Here is a 17,418-nt window from a genome sequence, read left to right as displayed (position 1 = left end):
AAACTGACCTAGAAAAGTTTGATTTTCCATCGGTAATAAATCTTGATTTGCAACACAGTAATTATGTCAACCAGCAGTCATTCATTATTGCATACTCAAAGTATACCTCAGGTCTAAGATATATGTTACATCATTTTTTTTTAAGTGTTCGCCTTTCACAATGTAAGTACTCCTCTTCATGGGAAATATGGTAGAAGATGTACGTCTAAGATCTAAGGTCTAAGATATATGTTATGTCATTTTTTAAAAAGTGTTTGCCTTTCACAATATAAGGACTCCTCTTCATAGGAAATGTGGCAGAAGTATGTAAAGAGAGGGCAGTAATTTTCAACCTACCAGTGACACTGAGGTGGGGAAAAAGTATCAAATATACCTTTAAGTGAATCCAATATGTATTTTAAAGAACAGAGACCATGATCAAATGTGATGACTAACAAAGGGATTAAGTGAATCTGTTGAGCTATTCTATTTTCTCTGAAATTTTGACAATGTGAAACAGTATCTTAAAAATATATATTTTCATCTTTAATCAAGGTCTCTTTTTATTGTGTTTCAATAGTTATAAGTTCAATGCTGCTTTATTATATAATTGCAGAAAATACTTTTCAGCATGAATGGATTTTTACTTCATTGGGCTTCCAATCAAAACAGGATTCTAGTATAAATATTATAATCAGCACTATCAATTACTCTAATTTTTCACGTCTGTATATGTGAGTGTAGTTTTAGATATGTATTTCTGTGCCATTTATTTTTTCCTGAGATACCTACTTGTGTTTTGTAACTTATTTTAAATGAAACTAAACTATCAAATTATGTTAGTTCCACAGCCCTTTTTTCTGTACCTTGTAGCCGGATTTTAACTACTTTTCTAGTATCAGAAATGTCTTCTATTTTAAAAACAATTTTCTACCAATCAAAATTAGGTAAAATATTACACAAGAATCTCACACTAATTTGTTCTTTTCTCTAAGATATCACACACACACACACACACACACACACAGTCACCTAAACATTTTAATTAGCAGATAGTTTTAATTAAATTTATTTAAATTATAGCTCTCCCCTTATAGAGTTATTGGTACCTACAAACTTCTGAAAATCAGGGATCTAAGAATTAGAAAATTTAAAATACAGTAGTAAAAAAAAAACAGTAAAAAGAGTACTGTGCATTCTAAACGAAGTAAGTTATCGAGAAGCATTAATTTGCTTTAAGAAAATGATGCTGATGATAATGATAGTGATGGCAGAAAAGCAGATGTAAGAAAAAGGCATCACTGCTCTACTTTTAACCAACGAAATAGGAATTTGAATCACCAGCTCCGGACTATAGTCTTGGAAGTCGGGCATTGTTGTAAACAAAAGTCATTTTTAAAATTCCTAATTCGTAATATCCAGAGACAGCCCTAACTGGAAAGACACTAACCATGATTACAGAAAGCTCAAGTTAGGACATGAGCAGAATTTCAAAGAATTTGGAAGTTGGCATAAAAATTCTCCATCCCTTCCCTTCCCAGGGAAGACTGAGTCAGGAGAATCAAATCCCCCATACCACTTCGACTCACCAGATAATAAGAATTTTCTTTCCACTCCCAACTAAATATATTTATGCCCAGTCTTAGAGTAGCTTTGCTGGTACATTCAGAAGTTCCCAACTGAAAACATATTGTTGTTATTGATTCTGTTTCTGTCCTTACAAGTTATGATTCAGAGCTCATTTGAAATATTATGAGATGCATATATATTTAAGATATATTAAATGCCTTGAATAATCTGAAGTACATTTGAGATTAAACTGTAAAAGGCATATTTTTAAAAAAAAGTCTAAAGTCATTGCTCTGGGAGAGATGGAATGAAGGGCAGGAAAGTTCAAATTCCTCTGCTTGTGAAAGCCACATGCATTCCAAGAAATGAAAAAAAAAAAAAAAGCCAATTGCTAAAAATTGCTTACTGTGGCATTTGTTTCATTCATGGGAATACGAAATCATTATAATTTGCTTTTAAAATGATAGGAGTTTTACAGTTAAAGAGGTTAACTTACTCATAGAATATAAAATAGGATACAACTGATTTTTCATCTATCAAAATTATCAGATTTTAAAATCACCTGTTGACGAGGTCGCACAGAAATGTAAAGTTTCATACCCTGCTGCTTAGAATAAATACTGGTGCAAAGTTCTGAAGAGCACTTTGGCCAGGTGCATTCACTCACTAGGGACATTTAGCAATCCCCACGAAGTGTCAGGTACTGCACTATCCATGGTGAACAAAACAGATACTGCTCTGCCCTCTGAGAGTCTCCAGTACCAAACACTTTTGAAATCTTCATATTCTTGGAACAAATAGCACAACTTCCAAAAAGAAGTAGTCAGCAATATATAGAAATATTCAGAGATAAAAATATTCAGCTTAAGGCTGGGCGCGGTGGCTCACGCTTGTAATCCCAGCACTTTGGGAGGCCGAGGTGGGCGGATCACGAGGTCAGGAGATCGAGACCACGGTGAAACCCCGTCTCTACTAAAAATACAAAAAATTAGCCGGGCGTGGTGGTGGGCGCCTGTAGTCCCAGCTACTCGGAGAGGCTGAGGCAGGAGAATGGCGTGAACCCGGGAGGTGGAGCTTGCAGTGAGCCGAGATTGCGCCACTGCACTCCAGCCTGGGCGACAGAGCGAGACTCCGCCTCAAAAAAAAAAATAAATAAAAAATAAAAAAAAATTCAGCTTAAAAGTGAAAATAAGCTAAATATTCAAATATAATGAAGTAGCTGCATGAATTGTGATAAATCTATATAATAAGATGTTGAATTACTGCCAAATTCTATTAAAGAATATAGTAGTATATATTATTAAATGAAAATTAGACCCAAAATAGTATATAATTAACACTGTTCATCATCAAAATATGTAATATTCGCTTACAACTCAAATACGCACAAGAGGTTGTTTGAGTGATGGATTGTGCATGAATTTACTTTTCTCCTTTCTCCATCTTTGTACTACCTTTACATTTTTCTGTAATGACTATGCAATTAAATATATAAAAGAAAAAGTCATTTTAAAAGAAATAATTGGAAGGGTTATTGTCTCTAGTTCATGGGAAAAACTTTATTATCTAATCTTCCAGTGATATTAAAATTAAAAATATGCTGTGATTAAAAAAATTTTTCCTGAAATCTCACCTTCACTTTCACTGCCTTCAACCACGTCATCACATGAAATTACCTGTACGAATGAAGTGGCTGGAAGCATGGCAGCGTTATTAACCTGTACACTCGAGCGGTTCCCTGAACACCAGGCAGGAAAGTAGCTTTAGAGAAACTAAATTGTTCAGTTAAAGAAGAGGTGGGATCTTTGCCCTCTCTACCTCCATGCAACATGTGACATTACACAGTCGCCAAATTCCAGAAACAGAATCTCTGAGCAGAAATCACAGAAGGATCTGGAGAGTCAAAAGTCTTCAAATACGAGCCCTATTCTAACATGGAGAGAATATTAGGAGAGATATTCAGAGAAAAAGGTTTCAAAATCTATTACTTTGGGCAATCTGTGTCAAGAACATTCAAAAATATTCACAGGTTTTAAGTCACTATTTCCATTTCTAGGAATCCATCCTAAATAAACAAATCAAAAATGTGCACAGAACTTATGTCCCAGAATGTCAGTGCAATGGTTGTTTTTTTCTTTAACTGATTTTGTTATAAAATAAATGTGACTATTGTAATGGCCAAAATAATCCAGAGATATATTTTTTAAGTTAAAGAAAAAAATTCTCTCTGCCTTCATATTCTCATACAGCTTCCATTTTGATCTTTCTAAAATACTCTAAGTTAAATGATTAGCATATATCCTTCCACAACTACCATAAAATCATATACAAACACAAGTATGAAGATTTCTTTTTAATTACAAAAATAAGATTTATAATACCTTTAATATTACAACACTAGATTACATTAAAATCTATCGTAAGATTTGCAATACCTATATTACAATTTACAACTCAAAATATTGAGTAAAACAATATTTTACTGAACAATATTTTCATGGATATTTTTCCAGATCAATATATTGTTATACATATCTCCAAATCAATATATATTATGTATATAACATATGCAACATATATTGTTATGCATATAACATGTTATGGATAGAACATATCCATATAAAACATATAACTATATATGTTATATAGATGTTAAATATGTTACATATATGAATGTTATATATGTTATATACATAACAATATATAACAATATATAACATATATAACATCTATATAACATATATATACATTATATATATAACATATATATTGATCTGGAGATATATATATAACAATATATTGATCTGGAAAGATAGCCATGAAAAATACATCCAACAAAATGTTGTTTTACTCAACAATATTTACAAGGATATCTTTCTAGATTAATATATTTTGAAAGCTAATACCATTTAATATTATAGATATAGAATAATTTTTATTGCAAATTTATGACTTTTCCACTTTTTGGCATGACAAATGATGAAATTAACTTGCACGTATATTTTTACCTACAAGTTTCACTTTATTTCTCTCAGACAGTGCCCTCCCACCCCCACCCCCAACTTAAAAATACATAGATCAACGGATGAAAGGCTATATAAGAATATTTTTGAAGTATGTTAATATACTTTTCCCTTTTTGCATTTCCATTTCCATGTGAATAACCTGCTTTGTCACAGGCATTCATTAACCTCCAGGAGGATTAGGGTTACTAGAGAAAGAATCAAATGAGAAAGATGGACTCTATTCAGCTTTCTGCAGGAAAGGTAGGATTTTGAGAGATCACAGTTAGACACAGGGTCAGGCAGCAGCCTGTGGAGGGGTGGGTTGACAATTTAGCTGGGTGAGGCCCTGACAGGACAAGTGTCTGCCTCAGGCTCCCATGGCAGTCCTTACAACCTGGGGTGAACTGAACGAGTGAACCAGCCAGCCCAGAAGGCTACGGCCCAGTTATATGTAACCACCCCACCCTGGCCAGTTGTTCTGGTGCAGAGATAACCCTGTGTCCACCAACTCTTCTGTGTTCCTAGCCCTGCCACTTGGTCATGTGACTCATCCTCCCTGCCTTGGTTTTCCCCATCTGTAAAATGGGGGTCCTGATACTCAGTGAGATCAACTAGAGAGAATGCTCAGCTCTGTTGGCTGACTTACAAGGAATCACAGAATGGCAGCAATTCTTTTATTTAAAAAGCCAAGGAGTGTGGGAGGACAGGGTCCCTGCTTCCTGAACACCCTCCCAAGCTCTCAGAGGGCACTAACTGTTGGCACGTTCCCAGTTCCCAGTCCCACTCAAGTCAGCCCTGCAATACTCCTGAGTGAACAAAATGAATGTCCAATTAAGGGTAGGGCTTCTGTGGCAGCTCACCACACACCATAAAGCTCTCAGTGGTATGAGGTGTGTGGTGTGTGTGTGTATCATGAACTGAGAAAAGGTGACTTGATATCTCCTAATACTAAGATTTTCTGTTTGTTTCTCCTCGTAGCTCCTGCAGATTTTGTTTTACAAATACTAGTACTACCCTATATTTATTTGTTATGTAAATTTAACAACTTACAACTTCAGTGACTTGCATTTTTTTTTTTAAGTTCCAGGACACATGTTTAGAATGTGCAGGTTACATAGGTATAAGTGTGCCATGGTGGTTTGCTGCACCTATCAACCTGTCATCTAGGTTTTATGCCCCACATGCATTAGCTACTAGTCCTGATGCTCTCCCTCCCTTCACGCCCCCCTACCGACAGGCCATGGTGTGTGATGTTCCCCTTCCTGTGTCCATGTGTTCTCACTGTTTAACTCCTACTTATGAGTGAGAACATGCAGCGCTTGGTTTTCTGTTCCTGTGTTAGTTTGCTGAGGATGATGGTTTCCAGCTTCACCCATGTCCCTGCAAAGGACATTATCTCATTCCTTTTTGTGGCTGCATAGTGTTCCATGGTGTGTGTACCACATTTTCTTTATCCAGTCTATCATTGATGGGCATTTGGGTTTATTCTATGTCTTTGCTATTGTGAATAGTGCTGCAATAAACATGTGTACATATATCTTTATAATAGACTGATTTATATTCCTTTGGTTATATACCCAGTAATGGGATCACTGGGTCAAATTGTATTTCTGGTTCTAGATCCTTGAGGAATCGCCACACTGTTGTCCACAATGGTTGAGCTAATTTGTATTCCCATCAACAATGTAAAAGCGTTCCTGTTTCTCCACAGCCTCACCAGCATCTGTTGTTTCTTGACTTCTTAATAATCACCATTCTGACTGGCGTGAGATGGTATCTCATTGTGGTTTTGATTTGCGTTTCTCTAATGATCAGTGATGTTGAGCTTTTTTTCATGTTTCTTGGCCACATAAATATCTTCTTTTGAGAAGTGTCTGTTCATATCCTTTGCCCACTTTTTATTGTTTCACGAATACTATCTTGTTTTATGAATACTAATACTACCTTGTTATGTAAATTTAACAACTGTTACAACTTAGTGACTTGCACTCTTCAATACCATGAAATATCCTTTTTTGTCTCCTGCAATGCTTTATTTTGCCTGAATTCCACCTTATCTGATATTAAGAACAGATACCTTTTCTTTTTTTTTTTTTTTTTTGAGGCAGAGTCTCACTCTGTTGCCCAGGCTGGAGTGCAGTGGCTCACTGCAACCACCGCCTCCCAGGTTCAGGCAGTTCTCCTCCCTCAGCCTCCCAAGCAGCTGAGATTACAGGTGCATGCCACCACGCCTAGCTAATTTTTGTATTTTTAGTAGAGACGGGGTTTCACTGTGTTGGCCAGGTTGGTCTCGAACTCTTGACCTCAAGTGATCCACCTGCCTTGGTCTCTCAAAGTGCTGGGATTACAGGGGTGAGCCACCGCACCTGGCCTGTTTGTATTTTCTTGGTATTCCACTAGCCATCTTTTTATTTCCAATCTTTCCAAATAAAGTTGTTTTAGATGTGCCTCTTAATGTCAGCATAATTTATACCGCATGCCCAAATATGAAATTATTTTAATTTTAAATTGTGATACAGTCCATTTATATATATTGATAAGCAAATAGAGTGGGCCATATTTTAGGTTTTCACTGTGTCATATTTTAGGTTTTCTGTTTTCATACTTTTTTTTAGAGCCATTCACTCTAAATGGTCTCGTTTTCCTCACTGTCTGCATGCCTGTGACTGTGTTTATGTCTCTGACTCTTTAGTAACCCTTTACTTCTTTTTATTAGGCTTATGCATGATGAAAAAGGGAGCGTGTTCTTCTTTCTCTCACCAACTTTTCCCTCTTCCATCATCTTGTTCTAGTAAATGTTATTATATTTGAGTGTTTCCCTTTTGGCTGTTAAATATTTATGCTTCCATTACTTGAGTTTTCAATCTTAAGAAGATCTTTGACGTTTGTTTCATAGAAGGCAACTGGAGCACCTACTGTACCTTTCACTCTTCCTCTTTTTCCTCCAATTTTTGTTAGATGTATTCTGCCTGTTTATTTTTTATTTTTAGTTTTTCTATAGAGTCTTGGTCTCACTGTGTTGCCCAGGCTGGAATGCAGTGGGCATGATCATAGCTCATTGCAGCCACAAACTCCTGGGCTCAAGAGATCCTCCCACCATAGACTCCCAGCTTTTAAAAATACTCAAGTTTGGCAAATCATTCCAATGTCTTCCATTGCGATGTACCAGTTCATGTTTTTCTACCTCTTCGAGATTTTATTTCGGTAAGTTATGTTTTGCTGGAAGGATATCAATTTCTTCTAGTTTTTCTAATTTATTGTCAATAAGCTGAATGTCATTTTAATAGGTACCATCTTCTTTACTTGAAAAGGGTTTCTACCATCAAATAATTGGTTCTTCTTTAGTGGGTTGAATTTTTATCTTTCTGGACGGAGGTGCTATCAGTAGATAAACTAGCAAACTCCCACCCCTCTGCTAGCTAGATTTAAGAAAGAAGCCTATGTCCCCATAATGGGATTCACTGTACTTTCCAGTTACAGAGACAAGGAGCAATTCTGGCCCACTGTAGAGGCCCTCTAAGAGTCCCCAGAGCAAATATATAGATACAGAAGCTTTGTAAGGATAATGAGGTTTTACCAGCTGTGCCTCTCTATTTTCACAATGGAGAATAAAGACCTACCCTGACCGTCTTTCCTGGAGCTCTCCAGTTAACTCATAGATTCAGAGGCATCTGCTACCATTCAGTATAACCCAGAACAGGAGTTGAAAGAGAAAGGGATTGGGAATGTTCATTCAGGATACTGTCTTTTCAGAATTACTTCTGGTCTCCCTACACCTTATTTTGGTTTGAGTTTTATTTATAATAATATATATGTATGAATATATGTATATATAACTATAGAAACAACCTAAATGTACAATAAAGGGCAATGATTACATAAAGAGTAATGACTGCATAAATCATAGTGTATACATACATATTGGGATAGTATGAAGCTGTCAAAAATATAAAAATACCTACTATACATCCTCAAATGAAAGCAGAACACAAAACTGTAGTCATAGTTTGTAACGTACAGTTGATTCTTGAACGACATGAACTTGGACTGTGCAGGTCCATTTATACATGCATTTTCCTTCATCTCTGCCACCCCCGAGACAACAAGACCAGCCCCTCTTCTTCCTCCTCTTCCTCCTCAGCCTACTCAACATGAAAACAAGGATCAATTTTGTTGATGGTCCACTTCCACCTAAGGCATAGAAAATATATTTTATCTTCCTCATAGCTTTTTTTTTTTCTTTTTTTTTGAGACGGAGTCTTGCTCTATCACTCAGGCTGGACTGCAGTGGCACGATCTCAGCTAACTGCATCCTCTGCCTCCCGAGTTCAAGCAATTCTCCTGTCTCAGCCTCCCGAGTAGCTGGGACTGCAGACATATGTCACCGTGCCCAACTAGGTTTTGTATTTTTAGTAGAGACGAGGTTTCACCATGTTGGTCAGATTCACCTGCCTCAGCCTCCCAAAGTGCTAGGATTATAGGCGTGAGCCACCACACCCAGCCTTCTTTATAGTAGTTAAGTTTTTGGAGAGTCAAAATGTAGATTTCAATTGCATGGGGGAGGGGTATTGGTGAGCCCTAATCCCCACATTGCAAGGTTGTGTCAAAAGAAGAACGATTAGGAAGGAAATTCATCAAAATGTTGATATTCTGCATAATTAGGTAGTTCTTACTCCTACTTTTTTTTGTATTTTCTGAACTTTCTAAGACAAACATGTACTCCTTTCAAAATCAGAAGAAATGAAATATGATTAAAACACTAAAAAACTTTTAAGTAGTTGTAAATAACTACTTTTAATTTTGTTACAATTATCACTCTAAATAATGAATATGTTTTCTTGTATGTTAGACATTATTTATATGAAATACATTATTAAGAGTATAGTGAAATAGTTTATTTTCATAATTAAGAAAATTAATGTTCTCTATTTTCTGTACTCACTGGAGCAATCCAAGCCATAGACCCAATGTAGAAAAAAAGTGGTCAGTGGCCCCTAGTGACAACTGCAAATAGAAGTTCTGTGGGACACCTTCAAAATTCAATAAATATTTATGTTTATGCTGCCAATCCTATGCTGTGTCAGGACACCATTATAAGATTAATAAAATGGAATTTATTAAGTATACAGAAAATTGGTCTTTTAGGGTAAACGTTTTACCTAAATGGGAAATAATCATTTGTTAATGCTTGTAAAATATTCAGAAGATTTTACCTAACATATAGATCTCTAGAGAGGGGCAAAGTAAAAATTTACACCTAATCCAATATTGAAAAAGCATTGTAGTGCATGTATTATGGTTCTACTAAGACAAATCATGACCTTGTTTTGAATATATTATACATGGTACTTAACATCTTTTCTTCATCTAATAACACTGCTATCAAAAATACAACTTGAACTGAGCCAGCATACAAAATACGGGGAAGGGTGATTGAATCCTAAGAATTTCCTAGTAGTGAAAAAACAAAATAATACGTTTTTTTCTTTTTAATGAGCCCTGAATAACACTGTGAAGATGCAGTAATCGCAGAAATACAAAGTCAAATCTTTATCTATTTAAAGGAACGAAGTTTTGCCTTCCTAAGATGAAAGCTAGTTAGCAGTTTAATATTGTTCCAATCGTCTTTCCCAAGTTTCACAATCTTCATTAAATTATGAACAGAAATATGCAATTGATATGGTTTGGCTCTGTGCCCCCACCCAAATCTCATCTCAATTTGTAATCCCCACGTGTCGAGGGAAAGAGGTGACTGCATCATGGGGGGAGTTACCCCCATGCTGTTCCCCTGACAGTGAGTGAGTTCTCATGAGATCTGATGGTTTTTTTAAGTGTTTGACGCTTTCTCCTTCACACTCATTCTCCTGCTCTCTCTCTTGCCTGCCTCCGTGTAAGACCTGCCTGCTTCCCCTTCTGTCATGATTGTAAGTTTCCTGAGGCCTTCCCAGCTATGCAGAAGTATAAGTCAATTAAACTGCTCTTCATTATAAATCACCCAGTCTCAGGTATTTCTTTATAGCAGTGTGAAAATGGATGAATATAGCAATTATCATAAAAATGATTCAATAGGGTTAAGGATAAAGGTCTGCATATAAGAATGGATGTATAAATGTATCTTTGAGACACAGATTCCACTGTGCTTTATCCTCATACTGTAACCCAAAAACATCACAATATCTGTGGTCACTATATACTGTCAATGCTTAAGAAAACAGGAAGGAGCTGGATGAATGTGTTTTAAGAACTATAAACGACATGAAACACCTTTCATTTGATGATGTATAATAGGTATTTTTATGTTTTACATTTTTGACAGCTTCGTACTATCCCAATATGTATGTATACAGTATGATTTATGCAATCATTACCCTTTATGTAATCATTACCCTTTATTGTACATTTAGATTGTTTCTATAGGCAGGTTTTAATGGTTTAGAAAATCAGTTTTACTGGAGAGGAATGGATGGAAGAGAAACTGGGAATTTAGAAATACACGTAAGACATACTTACATCATTTATTTTCTCATTTCTAACATCAAAGGAAATATGACAGGGTAACATTTATAGGAAACCCAAAATATTTTCTGTCTTACCTTGGAAGACCGGAAGGTAAATGCTGTTGATTTTACATCAGCTTTCTCTTTGTCCATGAGCAGAAGGTTTTTGTCTTCCATGAGACTCAAGTATTTTCCTGTTGTGACATGGCGTAGTCGGAATGGCTGTCCCCATCTTATGTGGCTTCCACTCCACCTAATGAAAACAGTTAGGACTTGATCCAATAGCACCCACAATCACAGGAGGAGTAGCCATTAAAACATATGTCAGACAATGAACAGTCATATATATTGTCTTAATGCTCTCAAAAAACTTAGGATATTAGTGATATTAATTTCATTTCACAAATAACAAAATGGCTATTCAGAATGATAAGTAATATACAAAGTCACAAAGCTTATAGTAAGAAGTTAAATGTAACTCAAGGTGTTCTGACTCTAAATGCCATACCATCCACACAGTACCCTATTCTATGCAAAGATAACTAAGAACTTGTGCTCCAAGTCAACCTCTAATACAGATCAGTCAAGCTCTAATGCAGATAATGCAAGAAGTATAATTTCAAATAATATTTTAGCATTTACTACTTAAAAACTGTTGTATTTGCACAGACTTGAAAAACACTAGTATTGTGGTCAACGTCTAAGTATGATTAATTGGAACTCATATATATAAACTGAAGTATATAGTTAGACTATATTTACGTGACAAAAGAAATGTATTCTTATGCTTTACATTTTAATATTGTGGAACAATTATATTATTAGAACCCGATGAATAAAAAAGATAAACCAAGAAAATGAAAATTCTAAAAAAGTCAGAAAAAATCTAATAAACAGAAAATATAGAATGTTTCAGTAAAAAGATAAGTTATGATCATTAAAAATTTGCTTTGAAGGATACTGAATGTTCTTAATGCACAGAAATGATAAATGTTTGAGATGATGGATACACCAATTACTCTGATCTGATCACTATACATTACCTGTATCAAAACATTACTATGTACCCCATAAGTATGTACAATTATCACTTGTCTATTAAAAATAAATAAAATGACTTTCAGGTAGGATAAAATAGAAAAATCAAAATACAAGCTGTTCTTGCTTTGCACATTACCTTGTTAACTGAAGGTTGTGCATTTAGGAGCTTTAACCATGCTAAGGTGCAGAGTGATGGCACAGTTCTATTGTGCATGACTTTCCCTTAACACCGTACCATGCAAAGTAAGGACAGGCCATATATATCATTGATAAGACACAAGCTTAAGATCAAAGCATGCAAGAAAACTAAAAACGAATGAGTAGAAAAGATTCAACAAGCAAATAAACCTCAAAAGGAAATGACAAATTTGATATTAGATAATTCCAGTTCAAGGCCAAAAAGCACAAAAGTTATACAGCCAGATATTTTATGAAGAAAAAGTATATACTCTAAAAATAATGCATGTTGTAAAGCTTCATATGTCAACAACAAGCAGAAAATGAAACATAAGGATAATTTTTTAAAAGACAGTTTACAGTGGATGATTTTGTCAAAATACAATGAGTCAAAGAAAAAGTAAATATATGGAGAGTTTCAATATAATCTTATTACTAATAAACTTGATTTTATATAGACTAATTAAAAACGTTTGTGTTCTACAAATTGAGAATACTTGTTTAAAAGCTAGCAATGTTTGAGTAAATTATAAATCAATTTAATGTTGTTTTCCTAACCTGGATTTTTGGCTTGAGATATTAGCATAGAAAATTAGCAGTAGAATGTTATAACAAGTTCATTTTCACATGAATTTGTTTATAAAGACAATTAATTTGTGAAGCCCCCCAGGTAAGTTAATAACCATGTACTAATAAAACCAGATAACACAGTATTGTCTTAAAATGAAATTAAAGTTTATTACCAATAATAGCACATTAAAGTATTTCTATTTTGGAAATGAGCTTTTAAAAATCCTCCTCTTATAAAATTAAGTGTACTATTTGCAAATACTATGAAAACCACAATTATCATTATTATTATTATTACTATTATTTTTATTTTGAGACGGAGTCTCGCTCTGTCACCCAGGCTGGAGTACAGTGGTGCGATCTTGGCTCACTGTAAACTCCGCCTCTCGGGTTCAAGTGATTCTCTAGCCCCAGCCTCCCGAGTAGCCGGGACTATAGGCACCTGCCACCATGCCCAACTAACTTTCGTATTTTCAGTAGAGATGGGGTTTCATCATGTTAGCCAGGATGGTCTCGATCTCCTGACCTTGTGATCTGCCTGCCTCAGCCTCCCAAAGTGATGGGATTACAGGCGTGAGCCACCCTGTGCCCAGTCACAATTATGTTTAATATTTGTTTCCATTATTTGGAAAAACAATGAAATATTTGGAAACAATGAATCACTTCCGAATAACAATTCATCTTAATCATCATAGAACACACCTTCATTTTCAAAACAGCTCAAAATTTTGACCAGATATATACTATTTACTAGCGTATCTGGAAGATGTTCTGGGCTCAGTTCTATTCAATAGAACTCATAGGTACCAATGCTCCTTTGAAGTCTCTTTGAAGATTCTGGTAGAAATGGAATCAATGTGGCCAGTTTTTGGCAAAACCACTGCAAAGTCTAAGCACATTTGCTTTCATTTCCAGCCACTCAAACTAGCCTGGTCTCACATGCCCAGAACCCCACCTCCTCCCAAATGAGAGGGCAAGGCCAAAAGTATCAAGAGGCAAGAAAATCATATGTAGTAAAAACTGAAATTGGCCATAGTAATGGAGTTTTATAAAGCAATTTCCTATGGTAACATTAAAAACTGTGCCCTATGTATTATGGATATTTACTCAAAATTACCTCAAAGGGAATTGGGGAATAGTGAGCACTTCTTTATGATATGTCACCCTTTGATTTTGTTTATTTGTAACATTAAAAAATAGAACTTCAACTCTATGTAATTCATAGTTTTTATTTCAATGATTATTCCTATTACAGGAACTAACATACATCTCACAATATCCCTATAATTTTGCCTTGGAGTAAAATATAGGAGAGCATTTTCCCTTCAATTTAACTCCCTACATTAAAACTATTTATTAAAAAGGCCATGATACTGAAAAACTTTTGACAATAGTTTCATGTGTAAGAGTATGCAGTATAAAATATATAATGAATGGGCCACATCAACTACAACAAATATATAGTTTAGGACCTCACTGGAGAAAAGAGAAGACCGAGTATCCCAAATATTGAATATAAACATTGGCATTAGGCAATATAGTTCTATCATAAACAAAAGCAGGATCTTCACTATAAATTGCTAAATATAATGCAAAATTAGTAATTATGTGGCCATTGCATATAAGACACGTAAACTTCCTAGAATGAAAGGGATTTAATTTAAAAAAATAAAAGCTCCTAAACTGAATTGGCTTAATTTACATATCTACAATAAAGCCAAAGTAGTTTAAAGAGTCAATATAATCTGAAAAACTTCTTAAAATAATGATATTCCGTACATATGAATCTCCTACTTTCCTACTGCTAGACAGGAAGGTGAAATTTAATCAAGGGTCAGAGAAAAGAGCAAAACATCTCGCTTTAAGCTGCTAAACTGCTGAAAAACTACCTGCTCTGCCTTCTCTAAGGTATTCCCCTCAGTGACATCTGGACTATGAGAAGCAATTAGCATTCCCTTTCCCCAGTGGCTGACCATAAGATCATCCCCTTTCTATATACTGATCATCTGTAATCAAAGTGAAAATAAACTCCAAACTTCTAGTTCAAAATACAAACATAAGCAACAGTAGAGAGACAGGATCAAGACTACTTAATGCAGAAGTTTGCAGAATAATCTAGATTTATGTAGTCATAGCTCATCAATCATATCGGTAACAATAAAAACAAAGTCCTATCAGGTTGTCAGAAGCTTTTGTGCTATTTTTTAACCAAAAATAAGATATATTTGGGGTCTCTCTCTACAAAAAAGATAAATATTTCTTTAAGCACCCAATCATGAAGTATAGGTATATCTCTAAATTTTGAAAACACATATTCAATCTGTGTTATAAGGGCAATACAACCTCTCGAAACTGCACTTATAGTGACAAGTTAATTACATATATAATTAGTAATTATTTATACAATTAATTTGTATAAACACTTCTTTAATCTTTCATTTTTATAATACACAAAGTAAAAAATATGAGTAATACTTAAAATCCCTTTCCTTAAATTATCTGAATAATTACAAAATATATAAAAGCTATGAGTTTTCCTTTGTTTGCCTTAGAAATCTGTCTCTTCTTTTTCCATCTCATTATGATATGCATTTCCAATAAAAATTTTCTTTTAAGTTTCGTAGTTACCAAAAGTTTTAATATTTAGGTAGATTTGATCAATTTGCATTTATATCAAAGAAATTTAATATTTTCAATTAGTTATTAATGACAATATAGAAGAACTTTTTAAAATTACAGACTAACATAAGAAATATAAGAAATTAATTTATATAAATATTTTTGTTGCACAGGAGTAGGATGTAGTGAAGAGGAAAAACTGAATAATATATATTTTTATTGTTAAAGAAGACCATTTTCAATAAACAAAGGTATTAAACCACAGCATTACTTACAGTCAATTGGATACTTTGAAAAGGGTGATGTAAGCATTTTATTTTAAAGTATCACTATTTAAAATACACTGGAAGTTATATTCTATGCATCTAAACTGATAATGAAAGCATTTCTATGTCAACCTCACAATGTTCAGGAATGTACAAAGTTTTTCAAAATTATTGCATGGGACACAGGAGCAGAAATGACTGAAGGCCTCTAACTATTCCCATCACCATTAGACAGGCAACAGTCTCAAAATAAAATGTCTATAAAGATAGTTATACTAGGCCAGGCGTGGTGGCTCACGCCTGTAATCCCAGCACTTTGTGAGGCTGAGGCTGGTGGATCACGAGGTCAGGAGATTGACACCATCCTGGCTAACACGGTGAAACCCCGTCTCTACTAAAAATACAAAAAATTAGCCGGGCGTAGTGGTGGGTGCCTGTAGTCCCAGCTACTCGGGAGGCTGAGGCAGGAGAATGGTGTGAACCCGGAAGGCGGAGCTTGCAGTGAACCGAGATCACGCCACTGCACTCCAGCCTGGGCGACAGAGCAAGACTCCATCTCAAAATAAATAAATAAATAAACAAACAAACAAAGATAGTTGTACTAGAGTAAGATAGCCCTCATTCCCACCCATAGAGTCTGTTATCCTAAATCAATAATGTCTTTAAAGCCCAATACAAATCAATTATCCTAAATCAATAAAGTCTTTAAAGCCCAATATACTAGGAAACAAATACATTGAAAATTTACTGCTTTTAGGCAAAGAACTAAAGCTACCAACTATTTAAAAAAAATCTGACATTTTAATTCTACTTAAAATAGTTCAAAATGACGCCTTTATCATCATATTGTATTCATTTACAGGAACTAAAAGGAAATATTCAGACAGTTAAGTCATCAGAAAAAAATACTTTATACATTTATGTTTCATAAATATTAATATATAAAAACCCTCATTACTATAATGAATACACACTGACTTTTATTGCAATGCAGATTTGTACTTAGCTATCAAGCGATTTTTAAGTAAATACAGTGACTTCCAATAATGACTCTGTCCTACGCTCATGTTCAAGTTTCCTGTTTTAAATGTACTTTTAGAAGGTTAAATCCACAGTCTGTCAGATCTGAGATGTGCGACAGGCTTGCAAAGAACTTGTCTTGTCTCCAAATCTTACATCACTCTGTCCTAGTAGCCATTTCTGCCAAGAGATGCATGGTCTGGGATGAGATGATGTTAAAAAAACAAATGAGGCTAAAGACAAAAGCAGACTGTACAAAATTATTGCTTATTTCTCAGGTTTGCCAGCTGGTGAACTGAGGCTAAGGAATGATAAAGGTAGATGGAAGGAAACAGACAAAAGAGAAACTCTCCACCACTTTCTCGGTGTTTCCTTTGTTCGCTTGCTTGCTGTAGTTTTCAGCATCACAGGCTGACACAGAAGCACAACACTGAGCTATTTGGTACACTTGGTGCATTAGGCTGTGTTTAGAAATTCTACTTACGCAACTCTTAGCGTCTCTAGTCTCCAAAGGGAACGTGCATGAACAGACACAGCGCCACCTTCATAATGAACAGTTCTGTTTCAACAAACAAACAGAAGCCCAAATGTGAGTTAAACATGTTTCATTCTTTGGACTCTAATTTTTTGAAGCAAATTAGGAGAGAAAAGCAAATGCACTGTGAGTAAACAGTT

General features: G+C 34.9%; 1 protein-coding gene across 1 annotated transcript in view; it reads right to left on the bottom strand.

The window, feature by feature from the left end:
- Positions 1-17,418, bottom strand: part of RYR2 (ryanodine receptor 2) — a 784,036-nt gene that overhangs the window by 402,040 nt on the left and 364,578 nt on the right. The window contains exons 11-12 of the mRNA XM_055233438.2: positions 17,228-17,302; positions 11,147-11,303 (exon numbers count right to left, since the gene is read on the bottom strand). Of these exons, the coding sequence (XP_055089413.1) occupies positions 11,147-11,303; positions 17,228-17,302 (232 nt within the window). The remainder of the gene's footprint in view (positions 1-11,146; positions 11,304-17,227; positions 17,303-17,418) is intronic.

This window comes from Symphalangus syndactylus, chromosome 19 (assembly GCF_028878055.3).
Source record: "Symphalangus syndactylus isolate Jambi chromosome 19, NHGRI_mSymSyn1-v2.1_pri, whole genome shotgun sequence".
Classification (NCBI taxonomy): Eukaryota; Metazoa; Chordata; class Mammalia; order Primates; family Hylobatidae; genus Symphalangus; species Symphalangus syndactylus.
The sequence above is the reverse complement of the archived record's forward strand: the minus strand, read 5'-3'. Positions and strand labels throughout refer to the sequence as shown.